Source organism: Terrapene carolina, unplaced genomic scaffold (assembly GCF_002925995.2).
Source record: "Terrapene carolina triunguis isolate 2854851 unplaced genomic scaffold, T_m_triunguis-2.0 Scaffold232, whole genome shotgun sequence".
Taxonomy (NCBI): Eukaryota; Metazoa; Chordata; order Testudines; family Emydidae; genus Terrapene; species Terrapene triunguis.
Genome location: NW_020664583.1, coordinates 7,435,117 through 7,457,442, shown reverse-complemented (window position 1 = coordinate 7,457,442; position 22,326 = coordinate 7,435,117). Strand labels below are relative to the sequence as shown.

The window sequence follows — 22,326 nt, the reverse complement described above, 5'->3', positions numbered from 1 at the left end:
TATCCCACAACCTTAATTGGTTTACACCCAACAAAATTAATTATACAGCAGACAGAAACAATCACAGAACCAGACAGCAATTATACAGACAAACAACAGGGAAGTGAAGACTACAGTGATAGAACAATACAGAAATGAGGATTTCACATTCCAGTTATTGATAAGTGAGTTCTTGCCAGACAGGATGCTATCAAACTAAGTTTCCTTTTACATCTTCTAGGCTCTTCTCTTTCTCTGGAGGTGATAGGAATACAATCCTATCCTGATATTCCTAACAGCCCAATAGCACTTTATTTCAATGTGACTAGTTTGGAATGTAAGGACGTGACCAGGCCTTAGACTGTCACAATAAGAGAAGGCCCTTAAACAGACAGTGATTTTGATTCTTTCTTTTATACCTCTATAACTAGTTAAGTGATAATACACCTAAATTCTTAAAGTATAGGCCTTTGCAGACAGGCCTGAATATCTATATCCTAACACTCCACCCCTTTTTTTCCCCTTTTTCTTTTGGGATCCTCCTGCCCAGGTATACTTGGAAAAGCATAGGGCGTATGGTGACACATTTCCTGATAGGGCCAGGCATCAAGGTGGAAGGTGTCGATATTCCATTTGTCGCGCTGCCTCTTGTGTAGCATAGTGCCCTGCACCTTCTCTTGTATGGGCATACCACATCTATTCCAATTAGTGTTCCAGACTTCCCATTATAGTGGGCCCAAGAAGGTTGGGTCCGGGTTGTCTAGTAGAGCTGGGAAGGGGGACACTAAGGAAGGAAACTGGAATCGTGCTTGCTGGAAGTTCACCCCAATAAACATCGAATTGTTTGCGCCTTTGGGTATTGTTGCTCTCTGTTCATGCGAAAAGGACCAGGGAAGTGAGAGGGTGAAGGAATAAGCCCCTTAACATGCAAATTGGCATTTGGCCAGGGTGCTGCCTCTTCTCTTGTGATCTTTAGTACCAACACTCCAATCTTTGCTTATTAAAAGTGATTTTGCTCTTCCCAGCTTGAAGGTGAACTATAAACCAAACATGCCCAGAACAGTGGGACTGAGGGAGATGCAGAAGCTGCAATGGATGTGGAGAACTGAGTTGAGCCTCCTCCCATTTTGTGAAGTCACCTACTCTAATGCACTTTGTGCTGATGATGGGCACTATTATTCTGCAGCATTTCTCTACATGAGCTATTCTGTAGGATAGAATATCTACTAAGCGTATTAAGGAAACTGGACATTTTGTAGACTTACTGAATATGGTTTTATTTTACAAAATTCAGATATCCTTGACTTAATTATCCCTTGAAAAATCAAAGATTTACAAACCTTCAGAACACTGATGCTGCAAAACACATTCTGTCAAACATTAGAACATAACAAAAGTATACAAAAAACTTACTATAAGACAAGTTGACAGATGAAATGGTACATTAAATAGACCAATTTATCTGAATGTACCTAGTCTTTCTTTAATCATTATTCCATTCCTAAAAGGAATTAGTATTTGCATTTGTTTTGGTTGGAGAAAACAATTCTAATCTAAACCTTGAACATGAGCTCTAAAGATGCCCAAAGGCTCAGAGTAAGGAGTCCATCTTTTTACTGTATCTTAAACAGTTTAAATTTTAAACCATTTCTAGAAACTGCAGTGAGTTTTTGCAGCTACAGAAATCACAATCAGCTCTCCATGCCAAACTGAGCTTTAGGTCTTAACTTCAGTACATTATAATTCTAATAATCCCACATTATAGGCTTAGCAAATGTTCCCAGTCACTTGGTGGTATAGTAAGAGACACAGTATGACTGAACCAGAAATTAGAACTAGATCTTATATTAGTTTACATACAGAATTTAGTACGTACTTTCTAGAAACAATTTCATACCCATAAAACACTCACTCAGTGAGACCAAAAGGCAAGTAGTGTAAAGTAAAAATCCAAATTAATATCAAATTTTTCTTCTGTAGAAAAAGTAATAGTCTTTCACATTTTAATATAAAAACATTACTAGTACTAATGCTGTAACAAAGATGTGCTGCTGTGCACAGGCAGATAAGCATTCCACTCTGTCAAGACCAGTTTACCTCTTTACCCAGATATGAAAAATCCATGGGTAAATAAGTACCACAAAATTAGTCTATACAGAATATGGAGATAATTCAGTCTACCAGACAACCTCTAAAAATAGGTCCTTGCTGCTTTTCTCTAACAGCTCTAAGGGAAGAAAGGTCCAGTTAAGTCACCTGGTCAAAACTTAACATTTTCTTCAAGAAACTTCAGATGGCGAGCCTTCACACTGTAATCTGTGTACTTCTCTCTCATGTGCTCCCGTAAGTGCAACTATTAAGCATAAAAGAAAGTCAGCTGTTTTTTTAATCAGAGACATGAATGCTGCTACCTGAGACTTACATTGAGGATACCAAAGCACCTTTAAATAAAAATGTCACATGAAAAGTTTGACCAATCAAAAGGGGGCGCTGATAACATTTAAACACAATCATAGTGTTGGCTCAAATAAAGAGCATATTCCAAAGTGCCACAGGTCAAAAGGAATTCCAGAATTAAAAGGTGTGAAATTTAAAACAACTTGAATTTTTGATTAAACTTGTCTGCATAATAATTTGTAGCCAAGGTTTGCATGGAAACAGCTAAAGATCTCTTAAGATTTAATCTACATTAATTAGGAAGATGAAAAACGGTTACTCACCTTCTCATAACTCTTGTTCTTAGATGTGTTGTTCATGTCCATTCCAATCAGGTGTGTGCATGCTGCGTGCGTGCCGGAATATGTTTCCCTTAGCAGTGTCCGTAGGGTCAGCCCAGGCACCCCCTGGAGTTGTGCCTTCATGGCGCCCAATATAGGGCCCTGCCGACCCGCCACTCCCTTAGTTCTTTCTTGCCAGCTACTCCGACAGAGGGGTAGGAGGGTGGGTATTAGAATGGACATGAACAACACATCTCGAAGAACAGTTACGAGAAGGTGAGTAACTGTTTTTTCTTCTTTGAGTGCTTGTTCATGTTCATTCCAATCGGGTGATTCACAAGCCTAAGTTCAGAAGGTGGGGTCAGTGTCTTCCACTGATTGGAGCACTGCTCGTCCGAAGGCTGCATCGGCTCTGGCCTGCTGGGTAATCGCATAGTGCGTTATGAAAGTGGAGGACCATGTTGCTGCTCTGCAAATTTCCTGGGTGGGAACCTGCACCAGGAATACCACTGAGGAGGCCTGAGCCCTGGTGGAGTGCGCTGTGATTGAAGGAGCGGGCACCTTTGCCAAGTTGTAGCACTCCCGAATGCATGATTTGATCCATGGCGAGATATGTTGAGAGGAGACAGGAAGACCTTTCATTCTGTCCGCCACTGCCACGAATAACTGAATGGACCTTCAGAATGGTTTTGGTCTCTCGATGTAGAAGGCCAGCGCTCTGTGGACATGCAATGAGTGAAGCCTTAGCTCCCTGGTGCTATATTAGGAAGAATACAGGGAGGAAGATGTCCTGGTTAATGTGAAATTGGGAGACAACCTTTAGGAGAAAACCCGGGTGAGACCCGAGTTGAACCTTGTCCTTCGGGAATACAATGTAAGGAGGTTAGGGCCCTAAGCTCAGCCACCCTCCTAGCTGAGGTTATCGCTACCAGAACACCACCTTGTATGAGAGAGCACGCGCGCGCAGGGAGCATGTCACCAAGGGCTCAAATGGTGATCCCATAAGCCTGAAAAGGACCAGATTGAGGTCCCAAGCCGGTATAGCCTGTTGAGACATTAAGGAAATGGCTGATTTACAAAGACTAAGGGCTGGTCCACACTAAGCCCCCAGTTCCAACTAAGATACGCAACTTCAGCTACGTGAATAACGTAGCTGAAGTCGAAGTATCTTAGTTCGAACTTAAAGGTACTTACCACGGGTCCACACACGGCAGGCAGGCTCCCCTGTCGACCCCGCGTACTCCTCTTGCGGAGCAGGAGTACCGGCGTCGACGGCGAGCACTTCCGGGATCGATTTATCGCGTCTAGACAAGACGCGATAAATCGATCCCAGAAGATCGATTGCTTGCCGCCGAATCAGCGGGTAAGTATAGACGTACCCTAAGCAGCCCCTCTGCACGTGGGTGGAAGGTGGAGATGGTGGCTAAGTGAACCCTTATTGACGACATAGACAGACCTTGCTGCTTAAGATGGAGAATATAGTCCAGTATAAGTGGCACCGAGGCGAGCGTCAGGGATGGGAGGTTCTCTGACCAGACTGAAAATCTCTTCCACTTGACAAGGTAGGTAGCTCCTGTCGAAGGTTTTCTGCTGCCAAGGAGAACTTGTCTGACTTGATCAGAGCAGGAGAGCTCCACTGAGACCAGAGGCCTCGTGTTCTGAGACCTCCCAAATGTGTCCCCCCCCCTGCCCCCCCCAGCCCAAGTCTGACGCGTTTGTCAGGAACGAGAGGGATGGCAGAGGGCTGGTGAAGGGGACCCCTGCACCTACTACCTTTGGGTCGAGCCACCACAGGAGGGAGTCGAGTACCGGGTGAGGCAGGGTTATAATCCTGTCCAAACTGTCCCGGACTGGCAGATACACTGACGCTAGCCATAACTGAAGATACAAGCCGCCATGTGTCCCAGAAGCGTCAGGCAATTCCTTGCTGTAGTGGTGGGGAACTACCTGAGACCCCATCTGTCGTCGCCCAGGGACCAAAACCTGGCTTGTATCTAGTCCAGCACTGCCCCTACAAACTCTATCCTCTGAACAGGGGACAGCGTTGATTCTCCTTTGTTTAGAAGGAGACCCAGTTCATCGAACGTCATTCTTATGAATGACCTGTGTCGCCACTTGAGACCTGGAGAGGCCCTTGATCAGCCAGTCGTCGAGGTATGGGAACACCTGTACCTGCCGCTTTCACAGGAACGCCACCACAACTGCCATGCACTTGGTGAACACTTGAGGAGCAGCTGACAGGCCAAATGGGAGGACAGTAAACTGATAGTGGTGGTTGTTGTAAACTGAGGTATTTTCTGTGGGACAGAATTATTGCTATGTGAAAGTATGCGTCCTTCAAGTTGAGGGCGGTATACCAGTCTCCTGGATCCAGTGAGGGGATAATGGAGGCCAAAGAGACCATGCGGAACTTGAGCTTCTTCACGAACTTGTTCAGTTCTCACACGTCTAGGATCGGCCTGAGCCCACACTTGGCTTTCGGTATTAGGAAATACCAGGCGTAGAAACCCTTGCCCCTTTGCTCCTGAGGAACCTCTTCCATTGCCCCTAGAGAGAGGCACGAGTGCATCTCCTGAATAAGGATTTGCTTGTGAGAGGAGTCCCTGAAGAGGGACAGGGAAGGGGGTTGGAAGGGCACAGAATTGGATGGAGTATCCCCTCTCTACCGTGCAGAGTACCCAGTGGTCCGAAGTGATACGTGACCATGCAAAGTAGAAAGGGGATAGTCGGGACAAAAAGGTAAGTCGGGGTAGATCCAGTTGTTGCACTGGTGCGCCGTCCTCGACGACACCCTCAAAAGGCTGGTCTGGGGCTGGGAGGTGTGTTGGGCTGGCCAGAGCCCTGGCCGAAGGACGGGTGCTGTCGTCTTCTGCCACTCCTATTTCTCCTCCGAGGAGCGTCCTGCTAGTTCTGTGGTTGGTAGAACTGTGAGGGAGGCTGCAGCCAGAAGTGCCTGCGCTGAGTGGCGGGAGTGTGGAGGCCCAAGACCTGAGGGTGGCCCTTGAGTCCTTTAGACTGGAGTCTTTTATCCGTTTTATCGGAAAATAGGGCCAAATCCTCGAAGGGGAGGTCCTGGATGGTTTGTTGGACCTTGTAGGGGAGACCAGAGACCTGCAACCAGGAACTCCTCATTGCAACCCCTGTGGCCATTGTGCAGGCGACTGCATCTGCCGCATCCAATGCGGCTTGTAGGGAAGCTCGGGAAATCAGTTTTTCTTCCTCCACCAGTGCCGAGAACTCCGCACGAGAGTCCTGCCAGCAAACTTGGCCATCACACCGCAGGTGTTGTGCAAGTATCTGCTAATGATGACCTGCTGGTTTGATATGCAGAGCTGCAGCCCCCAGCTTCCTCCCAAAAAGGTCTAGTCTTTTAGTGTCCCTATTTTTAGGGGAGGGGCCCTGGTAGCCGTGGCGCTCGCACTGGTTCGCTGCATCAACCACTAGGGAATCGGGATGTGGGTGGGTATATAGGTGCTCATATCCCTTTTAAGGGACAAAGTCCCACTCTCGTTTCTCTTGGCTGTAGGGGGCAGAGATGCTGGGGTCTGCCACAAGGTCTTTGTGGTCTCAGTAATAGTCTTTATTAATGGCAAGGCAATACGAGAGGGTCCGGAGGGGGCAAGGATGTCAACCATTGGGTCGGCATCCTCTACCACCTCCTCTGCCTGGATGCCCAGGTTCTGCTCCACTGGCCACAGAAGCTGTTGCAGGACCCTGTTGTCCTCCAAGGCTGGGGCTGTCCATGTCCCAGCCACCGTTTCGTCTGGGGAGGAAGAGGAGGAAAGTCCTGGCAATGGGCCCTGCTCACTCCTCTCAGCGCCCAGGGGGTCATGCAGCTAAAAGGTCTGTAGCCTGTGGTGCCAGGATCATCGGTGCCGGTGCTGAGGTTGCCAAGGTCGGAAGAGTCGGTGCCAACGCTGTCAACAGTGCTTGTAGAGGGATGAAGGACACCAAAGACACCGATGCGGACCTGGACCTTGACCCTTGGATTTGTCCCTGGCTCTGATGATACACCCAGGATGTCCAGAAGAGCCACTGAGTCAAGGGTTGCCACAGCACCAGATAGGGCTGGCGGTCACGGCGGGACCTGGAACTTGTGCTCCTGGTCCTATCGGAGTGGTAGAATTCTGCCTCCGACTCCTCAGTCAGAGAGGAGGAGGACCACAGAGGAGTGGTACTCCACGGTGCCGGGGAGCGGTGCTGAGAAACGGGACCGGTGCGGCTCCCCCACGTGGGTGGACCATGCTGGGGAGAAGCGAGATGGAGATCAGTATGCCATCATTGCCAGCTTGCCCTTTGATGGGAATGGGGGCCGGGCAGTCATAGGCAACTTGTCTCTCCTCTGCAGGAAGGACGGCACCATGAGGCGCATAAGGTCCGAGACGCCTCGAATGCCTCTGGCGTTGAGGGGAGCTGGAGCTGTCCGCCATGTCCAGCTGGAGAGTAATGAGGGTTCGGACTCAACTGTACCCCGGGGCGGAGGAGCCGAGGTGACGTTGCCCATTGGGTCTCCCTGCCGCAGGCTTCTTGGGCTTGGAGGGGGAAGAGCGACCCATCTCTGGCCTTTTATTTTTCTGGGGCACCGGGGACTGAGACCGGTGCCTGACAGAACACGGTCTATGGGCAGAGCCGTGGCGGTGCCGTGACTCCTTGGGGTCCTTCCTCAGTCCCGGCTCGTGCACCGTCAGCGCCGGAGCACTGCACACCGATGAGGAGGTGCTGGGCGTGGGTTCTGCTGACCCCGGGTCGGACTGTGGTCTGAGTGTCACCTCCATTAGAAGAATCTTGAGTCTTTGATCTCGGTCCTTCAAGGTGCTAGGGCAGAATCCTTTGCAAATTCTGCACTTCTCCTTCTGGTGGCTCTCCCCGAGGCACTGCAGACAGGAAGAGTGCGGTTCGCTCTTAGGCATAAACTTTCCACAGTCCTCATAGAGCTTGAACCCTGGGGACCGGGGCATACCCCAGAACCGGGGAAGCATTGTTGGGGGGGGAATCCCCAAAAGAAATCTTAAGAACTATGAACTATTAACTGACTACTTACATTAGAAGCTATAAACACGAAGAGCGGACACTGCCCAAACGCGCTCGCAAAGCAAGAGCAACAGTTTGTTCCAGCTAGTCGTCACCGGCGGTGAGAAGGAAATAAGGGGGTGGTGGGTTAACAGGGCCCTATATTGGGCGCCATGAGGCGCAACTCCAGGGGGCACCCAGGCCAACCCTCCGGACGCTGCTAAGGGGAAAATCTTCCAGCTGGTGTGCACGCAGCACGCACACACCTGATTGGAATTGACATGAACAAGCACTGAAAGAAGAAGGATCAGTTTCTGCCTTTGGATACATGTTCAAATACACATGCACAACTTCCAGTGAAGTCTGAAGACAGAATTTGGGCATTCAAAGTTGAACGCATAATGAAGATATGCTAATAGATTAATGTCAAAGTAGTCAAATCTCTTGTACCTTTTCCAAATTGGAAGATAAGGGTATATGGCATTGCTATCAACTTCCGAGTAGGATCAAAATTCAAGGCTGCTCCCCTTCTTACATTCTGAATCAATTACATTGCATACCATGGTAATTCGTGTAGTCAATATACATGAGTATGATACTGATTCTGCAAACAATTAAGCATGTGCTTAAGTCTTTGCAGGATCAGGGCCTATATCATTACATCAGATCAGTTTCTCAAGATATAAAAATGAAAACAATGCTCATTTAACCTTTGTGTGGAAGAAAAAAAGAAGCAAATACAGTTGACTACAGTATGTAGGAAAGACACTCACCTCTCTCTTCAGTTCATCATCTTCCTCCATGATGTCATATACTTTCTCTAGAAGTTTCACTCCCAGCCCTTGCACCACCTCAGACCTCAAAATTTCAACCATTCTTCTAATCTTTTCAGGACCAGATAAAACATCTAAAAAAATAATACAATTAACTATTTTTGCACTGACAATTTTAACAGTCATCTTATATGTACTAGAAGTACTTAGAGTGGTTGGTACCAGCAAAGGCCTGGGAGGTGGTTTAGGATTGTGGAATAGGCACATCAGCTGCATGTCTCTGATCAGCAGAAATACAATTAAATAGGTCAGTCATCAGAAGGTGACTACTAGGCCTCTATGCAGATGCAAGGTTCATACAGATTCAGTTTGCAAAATCAGGTCTTGGAGGGTCAGAGTTTCAGACTCAGAAAGACATCACTGTATTAGTGTATACTCTGATCATGTCGGGAAGGTTCTTTGTAGTCATTATGGTAGAAACATTTTTTTTAAATTAAGCTGATGTTCTGAAAATAATTGTGTGGCAAAAGGTGGATTCTACAACAAATTTCATAGCCATACAATATACAGAACCCTGATAGAGAGGTAAAAACAACAACACTTCAATCACTTTACATTTGAAAAACAAAAACAAATGTAAAAGTTAAGTATTGTATTTATACACAAGACAGAATAGCACGGGCTGCAGTATAGTCTTCCACCAGTGTGCCTCGACCTTTCAATCTTTCATTTCTCTGCTTAAACTGCAAACAAAGGATCCCACTTACGAATGTAGTTTTATGATAATGGAAGGTCGGCACCAGGAACAAAACAGAAAGTGCCAAAACTTTACTTTGGACACTGAAATCATCCAAAATTAATATGGCTGTCACTACTGACATAGGCCGGATTTAAGCCAATGATTCAAGGCTGAAAGATATCATATCCTATTAGCACCCTAAATCCCCTTTCTGCATTAACATGTGAAAGTAAAGGACTTGATCTAACCAGAAGAGATTGCAATTTAAGAAAATTTAAGCCACTGCACTTCCACCAGCACCTTCAAATTGGTTATAGATTTCCAGTACCAGCAGCTGTAAAATACCTGAGCAGATCACCACACTATTATAAATTTTGAAGTGCAGCTATGTGAGAAAAATTGACTATGTAAAAAGGCACTTCCTTACTGACCAAAATTTGCTCCCTGTACATTCACAGAGTCACGTCCGCTGACCACAGAGACAAAAGCTTTCAGTACATTTTACTCCTGTTATCTTTGCAGAACCGCCATAACTATGGGAGAGTTATCTTGATTCAATTCTGCTTTCTCAATCACCAGAAGAGAATCAGCTAGAATCCTTGTTACTTACAACACATGAGCCAGGAAGAACAGTTTGAGACTTTCAGATTCCAAGCTGATTTTTTTCCATCCAGCTTTTGACTTGCAAACTGAGCTCGAGCTCTGGGACCCTGCAAGGGGTGGGGAGGAAAGAGGATGAACCCAGAACCTGGGCTCCAGTGCAAGCCAGAACATCTACACTGCAATTTTTAACCCTGCAACACCAGCCTGGGTCAGCTGACCTGGGCCAACCACGGCCATGTCACAGATCTTTTATTCCAGTGCACAGTTACTCTGAAAGTCAAAAACAAACCTTAAGATGCCATTTTTAGAGTAGCATTTCAGAATATGACCACTCTTGTGAAGGCTGAATTTCAAAAGTTGATTTACCTGCATTGTTGCAAAATTAGAGAACTACTTGTAGCTGCAAAATAAGGACCCCATTCTGTGATGGGATCTCTGCAAGTGACTCCTGCATCTGCACAAAGCCCCAGGTTTTTAGATGCTGAGTTGAGTCCCATTTAAAGATTAAGCCTTAAAGGTGATCTGCAAAGCTTTACAGCAACTAAATTATTTGGAAGTTTTAAAGTTGTATTTTAAGACATTGATATCTACAATTTTTTATGATTTTAGATCTTAAATGGTTATTTAACACCTTCATAGTGTCGGTCACATATTGATAGATTACCTCATGGACCACCTTCTCTTCCATTCACAATTAGATGGAGCACCTCCCCTCCAACTGTCAAACAAACATCATCCCTGTGGCAACTACAGCAATTACTTAAGTGGAAAAGTGATATTAAAAATGTAATTAATTTTAGCCGCTTTCATGTGATTAACAGAGGAAAGGAGAACAGCCCCATGTGACTAGCCAGCTTCCTGTGGACCACCAGCAAGTGCTCTGCAAACCACTGGTGGTCCATAGACCACAGTTTAAGAACCACAATTTTAAAGCATTAACAGAGCTACAGACCTGAAGGAAATTCTTCAAATTTGAATTTCTCTGGTTCATTAGATACTTTTCCATGTAGGATCAGAGTGTCTCTGTATTTCCTATGAAGCTTGAACTCTGATGCAGGGGTTAGGATTGAAGGGTGTTCACAGTTCTCTTTAGAATCCATTTTCAGTGTCTGAGTCATTAGCTGTACCAAATCATTCATTTCATTTGTATTGCTTTTTCTAGAAAAGGAAAAAAATCTAATTCAATCCCAATCTCCATTTTGCAGTCAATGAAGACATTCCATAATCTTGTGATCTAAGCAGGCCCTGTTATGTACTCTGTGTTAAATTCTTGTTGCTATGCAGATCCATTGGTGGTGGTAGCAATGCAACAAGGCATAAGAGCTTTTAGCATCATTTCATATAACTTCTGCGCAAAGCAAGTCTTAATAACAAAGTTTAAGAACCCAGCCAGCCACCAACATCCAATCTACAGTAGCATTACCACCACTGGAAGTACAATGGAGGACAATTTTAAGAAAGATGCCAAATGTAGACAAGATCCTAGATAAATACTTCAGCTGAGCCCACAATGTCAGGAAAACCATGTTAGCAACTTTCCAAGTAATAGTTCTCAGTGTTTCCTGACACATTAGTTCCTCTCCTTGATGCTGGAAGATCAATTTCCTGGAAAGCATTCATGCCAGCACTTGGAGGCACAGCAGCCACACACAAAGAAGTTAAACACAGTAGATAAAGAACTGTGTGTCACAAAAGAGCAACAAACAAAAGGTATCTGATTCATTTACTGTGCAGCTCATCATAACACCACTATGCATCATCGTTGGAAACACATTTCTGCACACAGTTTTCCACACCAAGTTAAAGCACAATAAGGTACTTATTTGCAGTGTCAGTGACTACTGAATGTCTGCATGCAAGTAAGAAAACACTTACCCTTCCTTGGAATCTCCATCTGACTTATCTGTGGAGCTTGTGGAAGAGCTTAGCTCATCATCAGACAGACAATGGATTAATTTTTTTTTCTGTTATAGATTACAAAAAAAATTATTTTGTAGAATTAGGCATTTTATTCAATCAATAGTTTGTACTATAAGCATGGATTCTTTGAAGTATGTGACAAAATAAGCTTCAACAAGCACATTTTTACAATTTAACTTTATAAGTAAATACAAGGGACTTTTAAGTATTAAGTCCAAGAGTCAAAAGAAGATAGTTAAAGCACATACACCATCATCATATGCTCATTTAACTAGCATTAAACCTCACCTGTGCTGTTTCAACTTACACTGAATGCTTTGCCAAGTGTGTTACAGAGTTGGACAATTTGTGCCATGTTTAAGTCTGCGACCATGTGTAATTCCACTGGCAAATTCATGATAGAAAGGTAAAGCAGGTATCATTTGATTTTTAAAAATCTACAGAATCATAATTTCAGTGGTGTCACCCTCTGTGGCATGGTGGGGGGAGGGGAATTCACCTCCCACCCCACTGTCTCCCAGCCCCAGGTCCTCCAGTTGGTGGAAATGTTGATGACCAATTTCCAACAACATTGTACTAAGTTGGATATTATTCAAAATCCCTTTCTCCCATGAATACAATGGTACCAAACATGACAAACCTAGAACAATTATGCAGATACATATTAGAGAAAATATTTAAAATCAACATTTTTAAAATTATACTTTAAGACAGGCATATCAAACATGCAGCTCTCATAAAGTTAAACTGTGGCCCTTGACTGACTGTACTGTGTTACCAGTTAATGCTCAGAACATGATATCCCCTATTAATTTTTTTAAATGTTAGATTACTATAAATGAAAGGAGCGCTTCAAGTTGATTTGCTATCATTGGCAAAAAAAGCGGTTCACTGGTATTGATTATCAGCTTTGTTTATTATGCCAAAATAGTTGTAATGAGGCATTGCTTAAGATGTCAGCGTTCAGCTAGAAATTACTGGAATCCACCCGTGAATAGTATGCATACCGTTAAGTATCATTAATTACAATCCCAAAGTAATTATTACAAAATCCTTGTTTTTACTTTGGTCTTGATCAACTAGCAGCTGAATCTTTGGAGAATACCACCATGGAGGATGCGGTTAAACAACTCTTGGTGGTGTTGCCAGTTCCCTTCTGTGCACTTGGTTCAGATGAAGGCCTAGGACACGAAAACAGAGCAATGAAAGTCATTGGTGGGGGTGGGGGTGGGGAAGAGAGCAGGTAGTTCGTGGTCATAACACAGCATCTAAATGCTCTTTCCTGGATTTTCCTAACAACTCCAGAACACTTACGCATGGCTGGGATGGACTTCCCCAGAAATAACCAAGCTCCATCTAAACTCATTAGGTGCTGTTATATGCCAAGCAGGGACAATTTTAAAGCTACAGGATGAGCTTACTGGCAACCTATTTGCATATGACACTCCAGAGCTCATTAATATCATGACAAAAATCAGCCTTCAGTGATGAGATAGCTAAAGATGTCAGTCCAATGGATACTTTGGGTCATGACTTGTATGAAGCCTTCAAAACCCAAAGAATTATCCAAGGCTCCATTAATCTATGGGCTCCAATCAAGAACAGACTAAAGCTGTGCTCAAATGCAAAGAGAGTCAGAGTGAAGACGGCAGAGACTATTCTAGAGGTAACCACAGGGTCATTGTTCACTCATCTCCTGGTTATGTCCAGATCTCAGCATATTGTTGATTTACATGAGTGTTTGGGAAAGTACTCTAAGAAAGTACAATCGATGTTCAAATGTGATGGAACAATGCACGTGTATCAGGTGATAAGCAAACTAATGCACATCTTGCATAGTCTTCCTAGAACAGGACCTACTGCCAATATGACAACCAATACCTTATGCCAGCAGACCCCTTTGAGTATAACAATCATAGATGGTATGGCTGAGGTACAAGCTCTTGAAAAACCAGAAACTTAACACTTGCCAAGATTTGGCTGAACACTTCATTATGAGGCTACAGAGTAAATATTAGACCTATGATGAAATCCACCTTGTGTTTGACATATACACAGGAATCAATTAAAAATACTACCAGAAAGAAGTGGCTCCATGGCACTGCACCTATCCGATACCACAGTGGTTCTCAAACTGTGGGTCGGGACCCCAAAGTGGGTTGCAACCCCATTTTAATGGGGTTGCCAGGGCTGGCTTAGACTTGCTGGGGCCCAGGGCCAAAGCCCAAGCTCGAGGGCTTCAGTCCTGGGCAGCAGGGCTCAGGTTACAGGCCCCCTGCCTGGGGCTGAAGCCCTTGGGCTTTGGCCACCCCGACCGGGGAAGGTGGGGCTTTGGCTTTGCCCACCTGCCCCATCAGGTGGCAGGGCTTGGGCAGGCTCAGGCTTCAATCCTCCCCCTGCTGGGGTCCTGTCGTAATTTTTGTTGTCAGAAGGGGGTCACGGTGCAATTTGAAGTTTGAGAACCCCTGCGATACAAAAATCATTGACTCCATGAACATCTCCAATGTCATAATGAAGAAGCTACTGTCTCATACTCACATGAAGTATGAATTAACCACATACCCTGCAGGAAAAGCACTCATGCGAAGAACTACTGAGAGAATTTCATCATTGCATGGTATAATGAAGCTGCTGCCTCACACTGTTCAGTGGAGTTTCTTCTTAGTTACCATAAGGAAGCTAACACTAAAATTATCTTGCATATCATCAATGCCACGGGGAGAGGTGCTACTAAACTCTGCATTTTGGCATTAGACAGATGTTCCAGAGCTCTGAGAGACATTACCGAAGACTTCCTCAAGATTCTGCTGGGGAACAGAATTGTTGTATATCCCTCAGAGACGTGTTCCTATCACTTGGACCATTAAAAGCCACTGCACAGCAAGATTTCCATGTCCTTTCAGGATATGACACTATTGTATTTGGTTCAGCCTCTGAAGACTCTCTCCTCACTCTGAAGGTGCTTGGAACGGCTGATACAGTCACTGATGAGGTCATAAATGCACTGGACACATTCATACGGCGAGTTTACCATTTGAAGACCAACATTATGACACTTTCAGAGCTACATTGGTGGCTGTTTTCCAAGAAACAGAGAAAAACTGCCATTGACATGGTGTGCATTTATACCTCCTACCAAGAGGGCAAATTATCAAGCAATGGAGTGGTTCCAAGATGTTCAAGCACACCCAAAACTACATTCCCCTATTGGGCATGGATGAGTCTTGGAAGATGGACTGATCACAGCAGTTCTGTGAAATACCATGCGATCCTGAATCCACCCTTCAGCTAATCAAATGCTTGTGTGCAAAAACCAGATGCTCACCACCCTGCAAATGTTTGGCCAGCAGCCTGCCTTGTACAGAGATGTGCCAATGTGGCACAGAAGATGGTCAGCGTGACAGCAGGTCTAGAATTGGTGCCCTAGACAGAGATGACACTGATGATGACTTCAGTGAATAAATGTTTTCAGTCCTACATGTCAAGGATAACTTCCCTACGATCAACAAAGGTCAATGTCTTCAATGCATCTGTGTGTTAAAGTATAATAAAAAAAAAAGTTGATTTTAAAATATTTTCTCAAATATTTATCTACTTAATTGTTCTAGGTTTGTCATGCTTGTTACCATTGTGTTTGTGGGAGAAAGGGCTTTTAAATGATATCCAACTCAACCCACTTCCAATGATACAGTACTATCAACATTTCACCCACCAGAGAACCTGGACCAGAAAGCCGGGGCAGAGAATAGAGAGTCCCTCTGCCATACTGCAAAGGGCGACACCACTGAAATTATGACTTTGTAGATTTTTACTAATCAGATGACACCTCCCTTACTTCTCCATCACTAACTTGCCCATGGAATGAGATTTTTCTACATTATGCTCATTATGTTGGTCAATTCTCAGTTAATGACTTACTAATGACTACAGTATTTTAAAGAACCATTGTTCTTAGACTACAACGTATCAGTCTTTATAAAAATAAACTATAAATATATTAATACTTTGAAATCTATTTTTCTATTTATTCTCCAATGTCCCCCAAAATTTTCCATGGTGCTTCAAACCACTCTCCATTTGGACCTCTTAAATTTTGTGTGTTCAATCCTGAGGACAGCATGCAAAAAACTGCACATCACTAGCATATGTAAATATAATTTATATGCACTAAACCCATCTGTCCTTGATTTGTGTGCGCAGATGGGGTTTTTGCACGTAGATCTTATTTGCACACACAATAGCATGCAAAAAGACTGTACCTGCAAATGGTTGGGGTGAGGAGAGTTACATGAACAAACAGAAGTCACACTATGAAAATCTGGCACTTAAGTATCTTTGTTGGACCTCTTTCAAGTCCATATTTAGAAGCGTGCCTTTAAAGAAACTTCTACTTTGTGTAGTAAAATACATTTGTGATCTTACTAAAGCTATATATGAATTATGCAATGAAGATGTTAATGAAAATTAATCACTTCCATTATAAAATGTTTGAGAATTTGATTTAACAATTACTACTTTTGTCAGCACATAACTTTATGCATTAGCCAATAGGACTACAAATTGAGAAATAATCTTCAAACCCCAGTAAACAAACAGTATTAAGTATTCCAAGTAACCAACTGGCTTGAAAATGATTGTTGGGGGATTGTTTTATTGATATTTGATTTTCAGTGTGCCCACTCAAATGGCAGTTTTTTCATTTAAATTTTTTTTTTTTTACTAATTCTCTTCAATTGTGTATTTTTTTCTTTTCACAGCATCGGTTCCATAATATTTGTTTTAAGTAAATTTAGCAGATAAGCCAATCAGACTACATGAATGAACAAACCTCAGGGTATTTTGCAACTCACAGCAAGTGAAATTATTTATCTACAGTCAAAGCATAGTAGAGGAAGTGCCAGGGCGAGCTTCTCCCCAGTTATGGCTATCCATTCAATAAGCCATAACTATACTAACTGACTCATTCAATTCTTTGCCTCTGCTGAGTGAATTGACCTGAATTAGAAACTGATCTTACCAAATATAAAAGCTGAGTTAAAAGGTGAGTTCTTGGTATTTATTGTACCCAATGTCTTTTGCAGTAACAGCTTCAGAATAGCCATGCATTTTTATTGGCCAGGAGGTTCCTCTACGTGTACTACAGTATGTTATATTTTGTAAATACAAGCTCTTTTTGTTTATTTTTCTACTCAAATTTGGTCTGCATTTAAATATTTCAAAAGTAGATGACCCCAGTTTACCTGAGAAATACTGGGATCTGACGAGGTCTGAGTAACTTTAATAAGATTTTCCACAAGTGATTTTGCTTCAACTACCGCACTATGTGATGCTCGTCTTGCCGCAGGCACTAGAAGGATGACATTTTTACAACGTTTATTTTGAGTATGTACGAGGGAGAAACTAAAGTCTATCAGAATGTAGGTGTATGCTCTGTTAATTCCCCATACTGCTCTACCAAGGACTCTTAATTCTGGCTTTCACCATCCCTTGCTATTCCATTCCTGACCTGGGTCTCTCCACAAAGCTTTGCCAATGCACTTAAATGATGACATTCACCACACCTGCTATTTCAGTCCTGGGCCTCTCAAGCAGACTGCCCCTAATACCAGTTGTACAGTAGCTTTGTGATAGTGACATGAACAAGACCAAACTCATTTTTGTCGACTAATTCTGATCCTTTTCATCTTGTTTTGCAAACTGGGCACTGGTGACAGTAAAGCATTTTAGTATGTCCTCCAAGCATACTATCAGGGTCAGACATAAACTAGCCAACAAAAAACACAGGCTTCTAGTTGAAAAGTGCATTTCTTGTGGAAACGTCACATTGCCATCATTACAACCACTGAATGAGCATTAGAAAAATAAAAGTTGTGTTAAATAACTATTAACATCAAAGCTACATTTCAAATGCATCTTTTTTGAGGAAGTTAATACTAAAGACCAGATTGCAAATTAGTGTTTCCAAAGAGAAGCCATCCCACTGCATCAGTTGAAGAGTTAGCATGCAAAGTTACCAGAAGGAAACATCTTTTCTTGTGATTGTTTTAGCCTCCTCCTCTCTCTTGCAGACAACGGTCGATCCTTTAAATAAATCAAACCAATATTAATAGTGGCAGTCATGGTGGTTTTTCATTTTGTCATATTTGAAATTAAAACTTTTGTCTAAATGCACCTGGAAAAGATGGCTACTAACTAAAGTTTTCAGACAGTTCAGCATGCATTGTATTAATTTTTCCATGGTGATCTTGATCAACAAACCTAATTCCTGTAGGACAGGAGCCTCCAGCCTCCTTATTTCAATTAAGGGAAAGAGGAGCTGGCTTTCTTTCCTCCTACCTGATCAATCAGATGCAAGACAGAAATTTAATCACAGAGGATAACTTCTGTACATTTCTTTTCCCCACCCCACATGCTTTTGGAGCAAACTACTCAGAAGAAATAGTAAGAAAATGACAAAAATAAATATGCACATAAAATGTTCAGAACAAACCTCTGAAATTGCTCTCTCACTATTTTTAGAGCTGTTTACAGACTCTGTGACTTCAGTGCCACGCTGATCTGCAGGGCTATAAGTTGTCTTCACATTCACATCAGGAAGAGAAGGTAAGGGCCGCGGAGCAACTGCTCTGAGCTTAGAGAGAATTAGAAAGTGATTACAGTCTCATTTCCTCTTTCAACAAATTAAAATGCTTTGAAATCTAGAACTGCAAACACCAAGCTAGCAACCCAGGACTGGGAGTCAGGACTTTTGGGTCCTATTCACAATTCTACAATTGCCTTATTGTGCCCCCCCACCACCCACCCACACAACCACTTTTCCCTAACTTCCTTATATTCCCTGTCTACATTTAGCTAACACCCTCACAACAAAACCCTACGCAAAAACAACAACAAAAAATCATGGAACTAAAATGACATTTCAAGCTCACCACATTGTTCACTATGCTTGTATGTCTCATCCTTTTCCCCCAATCCTTGGTCTGTCTATTTACACTGTCAGCTCTCTCAGGGGATAGGGATTGTCTCTAACTACACTTCTACCCTGATATAACGCTGTCCTCGGCAGCCAAAAAATCTTACTGCGTTATAGGTGAAACCGCATTATATCGAACTTGCTTTGATCCGCTGAAGTGCGCAGCCACCCCGCACCCCCCGCCCGCCCAAGAGCGCTGCTTTACTGCGTTAATCCGAATTCGCATTATATTGGGGTAGAGGTGTATATGTTTCGTACAGTGCCAACCACAATAAGGATCCAGTCTTGCTGGGGGTCTCTGGGTACTACTGCAATAATAATAATAATGTCATGTAATCTTTCTGGGCTTCAATTTGCTCATGTCCCCTAGAAGGATTATAATTTTGTACCGCTGAGTGTTGAGAGGTTTACTATACAGTGCTTTGAGATCCTTGGACAAAAGGCACCCACAAAAGTATATTTCCAAGGCCCACAGAGTTACCCATTTTGTTATAAATGCAATTCTATGAATGTGTATGAAATGAGATTATACACAGATTGGAGATGGTTCAACTAATGGAAAGGATCTACAAACTGTTACAATCTTTTTGTAGGATGGGAAGAAAACTAAGGTAGTAGTACACTGCCATTTTAAAAGATCAAATTGTCAGATAAATTTTTATCTGCACCTTCTCTGAACAGTCTTCATCTATCTCCCTTTTCTTCTGCCATCGCTGCCGTGAGAGAGAAGGTTCACAGAAAGAGCTATGAGGCTGGAAGTGAAAAGTGAATTTTTCCTGAACATCTTCTGGATTTCCATGACAGGCTTCATCCTAAAAAGTAAAAATATTTTTCTAATCTTTAGGCATGTTTTCTCCTGATTCCAACATAGACTTGTTCTTGCACCTACAGTAACTCCTCACTTAAAGTCGTCCCGGTTACCTTGCTGATCAGTTAGGGAACATGCTCGTTTAAAGTTATGTAATGCTCCCTTCTAACATCGTTTGGCAGCTGCCTGCTTTACTACTGCTTGCAGGAAGAGCAGTCCATTGCAGCTAGCTGGTGGGGGCTTGGAACCAGGGGGGACCGGCAGCCCCCGTATCAGCTCCCTAAATTCCCTGTTTAGCAGCTGCCCAGCAGGCTAGCAATTGCAGCTGTCCCTCCCCCCACTGCCATGTGCTGCTCCTGCCCTCTGCCTTGGAGCTGCTCCCCAAGACTACTGCTTGCTGTGCCGGGGGGGGGGAGGGAAAGAACAAGGGGGGCTAATGTCAGAGTGTCCCCCTCCCCCCTGCACCTCGCTTACCCCATCTTCCATAGAGCAAGGGGGACACACCAGGGCTCAGGAAGGAGGGAGCTTGCTGATCTAATTAACAAGGCAGTGTACTTAAAGGGGAAATGTGCATATCTCCCTCCCTTCCTCCTGCCTTGTAGAGTGAGAGAGTTAACCCTTGAGGGCTCAGCCAATTGCTAGTTCATCATTTAGCAGTAAGGGAAATATCCCACCCTCTGACTCCTCCACTTCAACCAAGCTTCACAATCATCATCACTGTGTACCAGTTTTAAAGTGTAAGTGTAAGTGTGTAGTCTTGTCTGGTGAAAAAAATTTCCCTGGAACCTAACCCCCTCATTTACATTAATTCTTATGGGGAAATTGGATTCGCTTAACATCGTTTCGCTTAAAGTCGCATTTTTCAGGAACATAACTACAACGTTAAGTGAGGAGTTACTGTATTGACAAAGGCCACTTAACCCTTTGGAATGCTATGGATTTTATCTTAATCACAACCACATAAACATCTATTTGGTTGTCAGTCTGCAAAAATGACTGCAATCTCTTCTTTTAAATTACAGACAGGGGAAAAAAAATCAATCAATAAATAAAATAAACCACCCCAAAAAAACCAACCAAAAACACTACATTAACATTGCAACAAGGTGAACGTTTTAAATAAACTGAAGTTAGAACATTCAAAATTATGCTCCCCATCACAGTTAGCATGTTAGCTGAATAGGAAACCATAAACAAATTTCACAAATTCTGTACACTCATGTCTCTATCGTAATACTGCAATATCCAGTTTTAGTATTTTACAACAAATACGTGTTAGCAAAATTTCAGATATGTTCCGCCATTCTAATAGCAACTTCAGAAAACCAATTTGTAATGCAATAATAATAAAAAAAATTTGATTTCTCCAAAAATCAAATATTCTAGGGGAAAAGATAGTCACCAGACAACATCATTTGAGATTTCCCTTTAAAGAAATACAACTATTTTAAAGCCAACAAACTAAGCAGAATTATAATGCTAGAACACTTACTTGAATTAGGACAGGAACAAACGATGCTAGAAGCTTCTCAGTGGAGTCCAAGCTCTGAAATAAGAAGTTACTACATTTTCATGAACAAACTAAAATAAGAGCAAGCTTAGTAAAGTGTATATATTAGCAATGCAAGAAAGACAGGCTTTAAAAGTCTCATTCTAGAACAGAACTTGGTGAATCACTAAGTGAATAAAACAACATCCTTATATAAGATTGAATGGAAATGACAGCTGCACGTTCAGGACAGACCTACTGTTTAAATCCAAGGCATAAGACAATACGGAAATCAACTGTATTTTACTTTAATATACTTTCATTAAGAGCCAAAATATTGCTGGCCCTGTGCATGTGCACTAGAGAGAGACAAGGGCAAAGAAGCCCTTTACCCGCTTCCCCAGCACATTCATGTAAGAGAATCATTTTGGCTGCAGATGCTGAAGAGTGCAGGGGAAAGGGCAATGGTCAATGTTTCTGCGTCCACCAATCACCCAAATGAGGCACTCTGGAAGCCGGAAAGGAGGGAGGGCCAGGATACTTTAACATTTTCCCCCGTTGCAAGGCTTCTCTTTTCTGTTAGTCTCATTTCCTGTTTACTCCTTCACTCTTCTCTTTAGTAATCACATCTCCATTAAACAAATTTTCCTTTCCCCTCCTTCTGTCTTCCTTTAAAATCTCTTCATCTCTCTCTTCCTCCTTCCCTTCAGTTTCTTCCCCTACATTTTCATTCCACCATCCTGCACCTTCTCTAACTCCATTTCCATTATACTCTCCCTTCCTCCGCCAATCCCCATCCCAAATTAGGGCTAAACATAGCAGATAGAGAAGCATAGTCCGTTTGGAACAGGGATATAGGAGCTCCGAACATTTTCTTGCCTCGTCCTTTTACAACTGGAAGCAGACAATTTTTGATCCCAGGCAAGAACAATAAAGACAATTAAGGTTTGAGCCCCAGCCTTTGTCTTATACAGAAGCAGTGCTGCAGGGATACTAGGGCTTCTAATTCAGTGGCTCTCAAACTTTTTTTTACTGGTGACCCTTTTCACATAGCAAGTCTCTGAGTGTGACCCCCCTTATAAATTAAAAACACTTTTTTATATATTTAACACCATTATAAATGCTGGAGGCAAAGCGGCGTTTGGGGTGGAGGGTGACAGCTCACGATCCCCCATGTAATAATCTCGCAACCCCGAGGGGTCCTGATCCCCAGTTCTAACTGCTTCGGCACCCCAAGAGCCTGATCAGAAGTGCCCCACTTTGAAAGGTAACATTTGTTCAGCTTTGTTCTTTCTATAAACCATTCACTAGTGCT

General features: G+C 43.1%; 1 protein-coding gene across 6 annotated transcripts in view; it reads right to left on the bottom strand.

The window, feature by feature from the left end:
• Positions 1–834: 834 nt before the first annotated feature.
• The window catches only part of NEK4 (NIMA related kinase 4), a 39,183-nt gene continuing 17,691 nt past the window's right edge, over positions 835–22,326 (bottom strand). For 4 of the 6 annotated variants that reach the window (XM_026656709.2, XM_024195686.3, XM_026656710.2 and 1 more), the window contains exons 8-16: positions 21,015–21,068; positions 19,383–19,526; positions 18,232–18,372; positions 17,756–17,822; positions 16,982–17,088; positions 11,697–11,785; positions 10,774–10,979; positions 8,480–8,613; positions 2,950–3,414 (exon numbers count right to left, since the gene is read on the bottom strand). In XM_026656709.2, the coding sequence (XP_026512494.1) occupies positions 3,058–3,414; positions 8,480–8,613; positions 10,774–10,979; positions 11,697–11,785; positions 16,982–17,088; positions 17,756–17,822; positions 18,232–18,372; positions 19,383–19,526; positions 21,015–21,068 (1,299 nt within the window). In that variant the 3' untranslated portion in view covers positions 2,950–3,057. Of the gene's footprint in view, positions 2,333–2,949; positions 3,415–8,479; positions 8,614–9,828; positions 9,929–10,773; positions 10,980–11,696; positions 11,786–16,981; positions 17,089–17,755; positions 17,823–18,231; positions 18,373–19,382; positions 19,527–21,014; positions 21,069–22,326 lie in introns of those variants that run through there. The other 2 variants (XM_024195689.3, XM_024195687.3) reach the window with 2 other exon arrangements.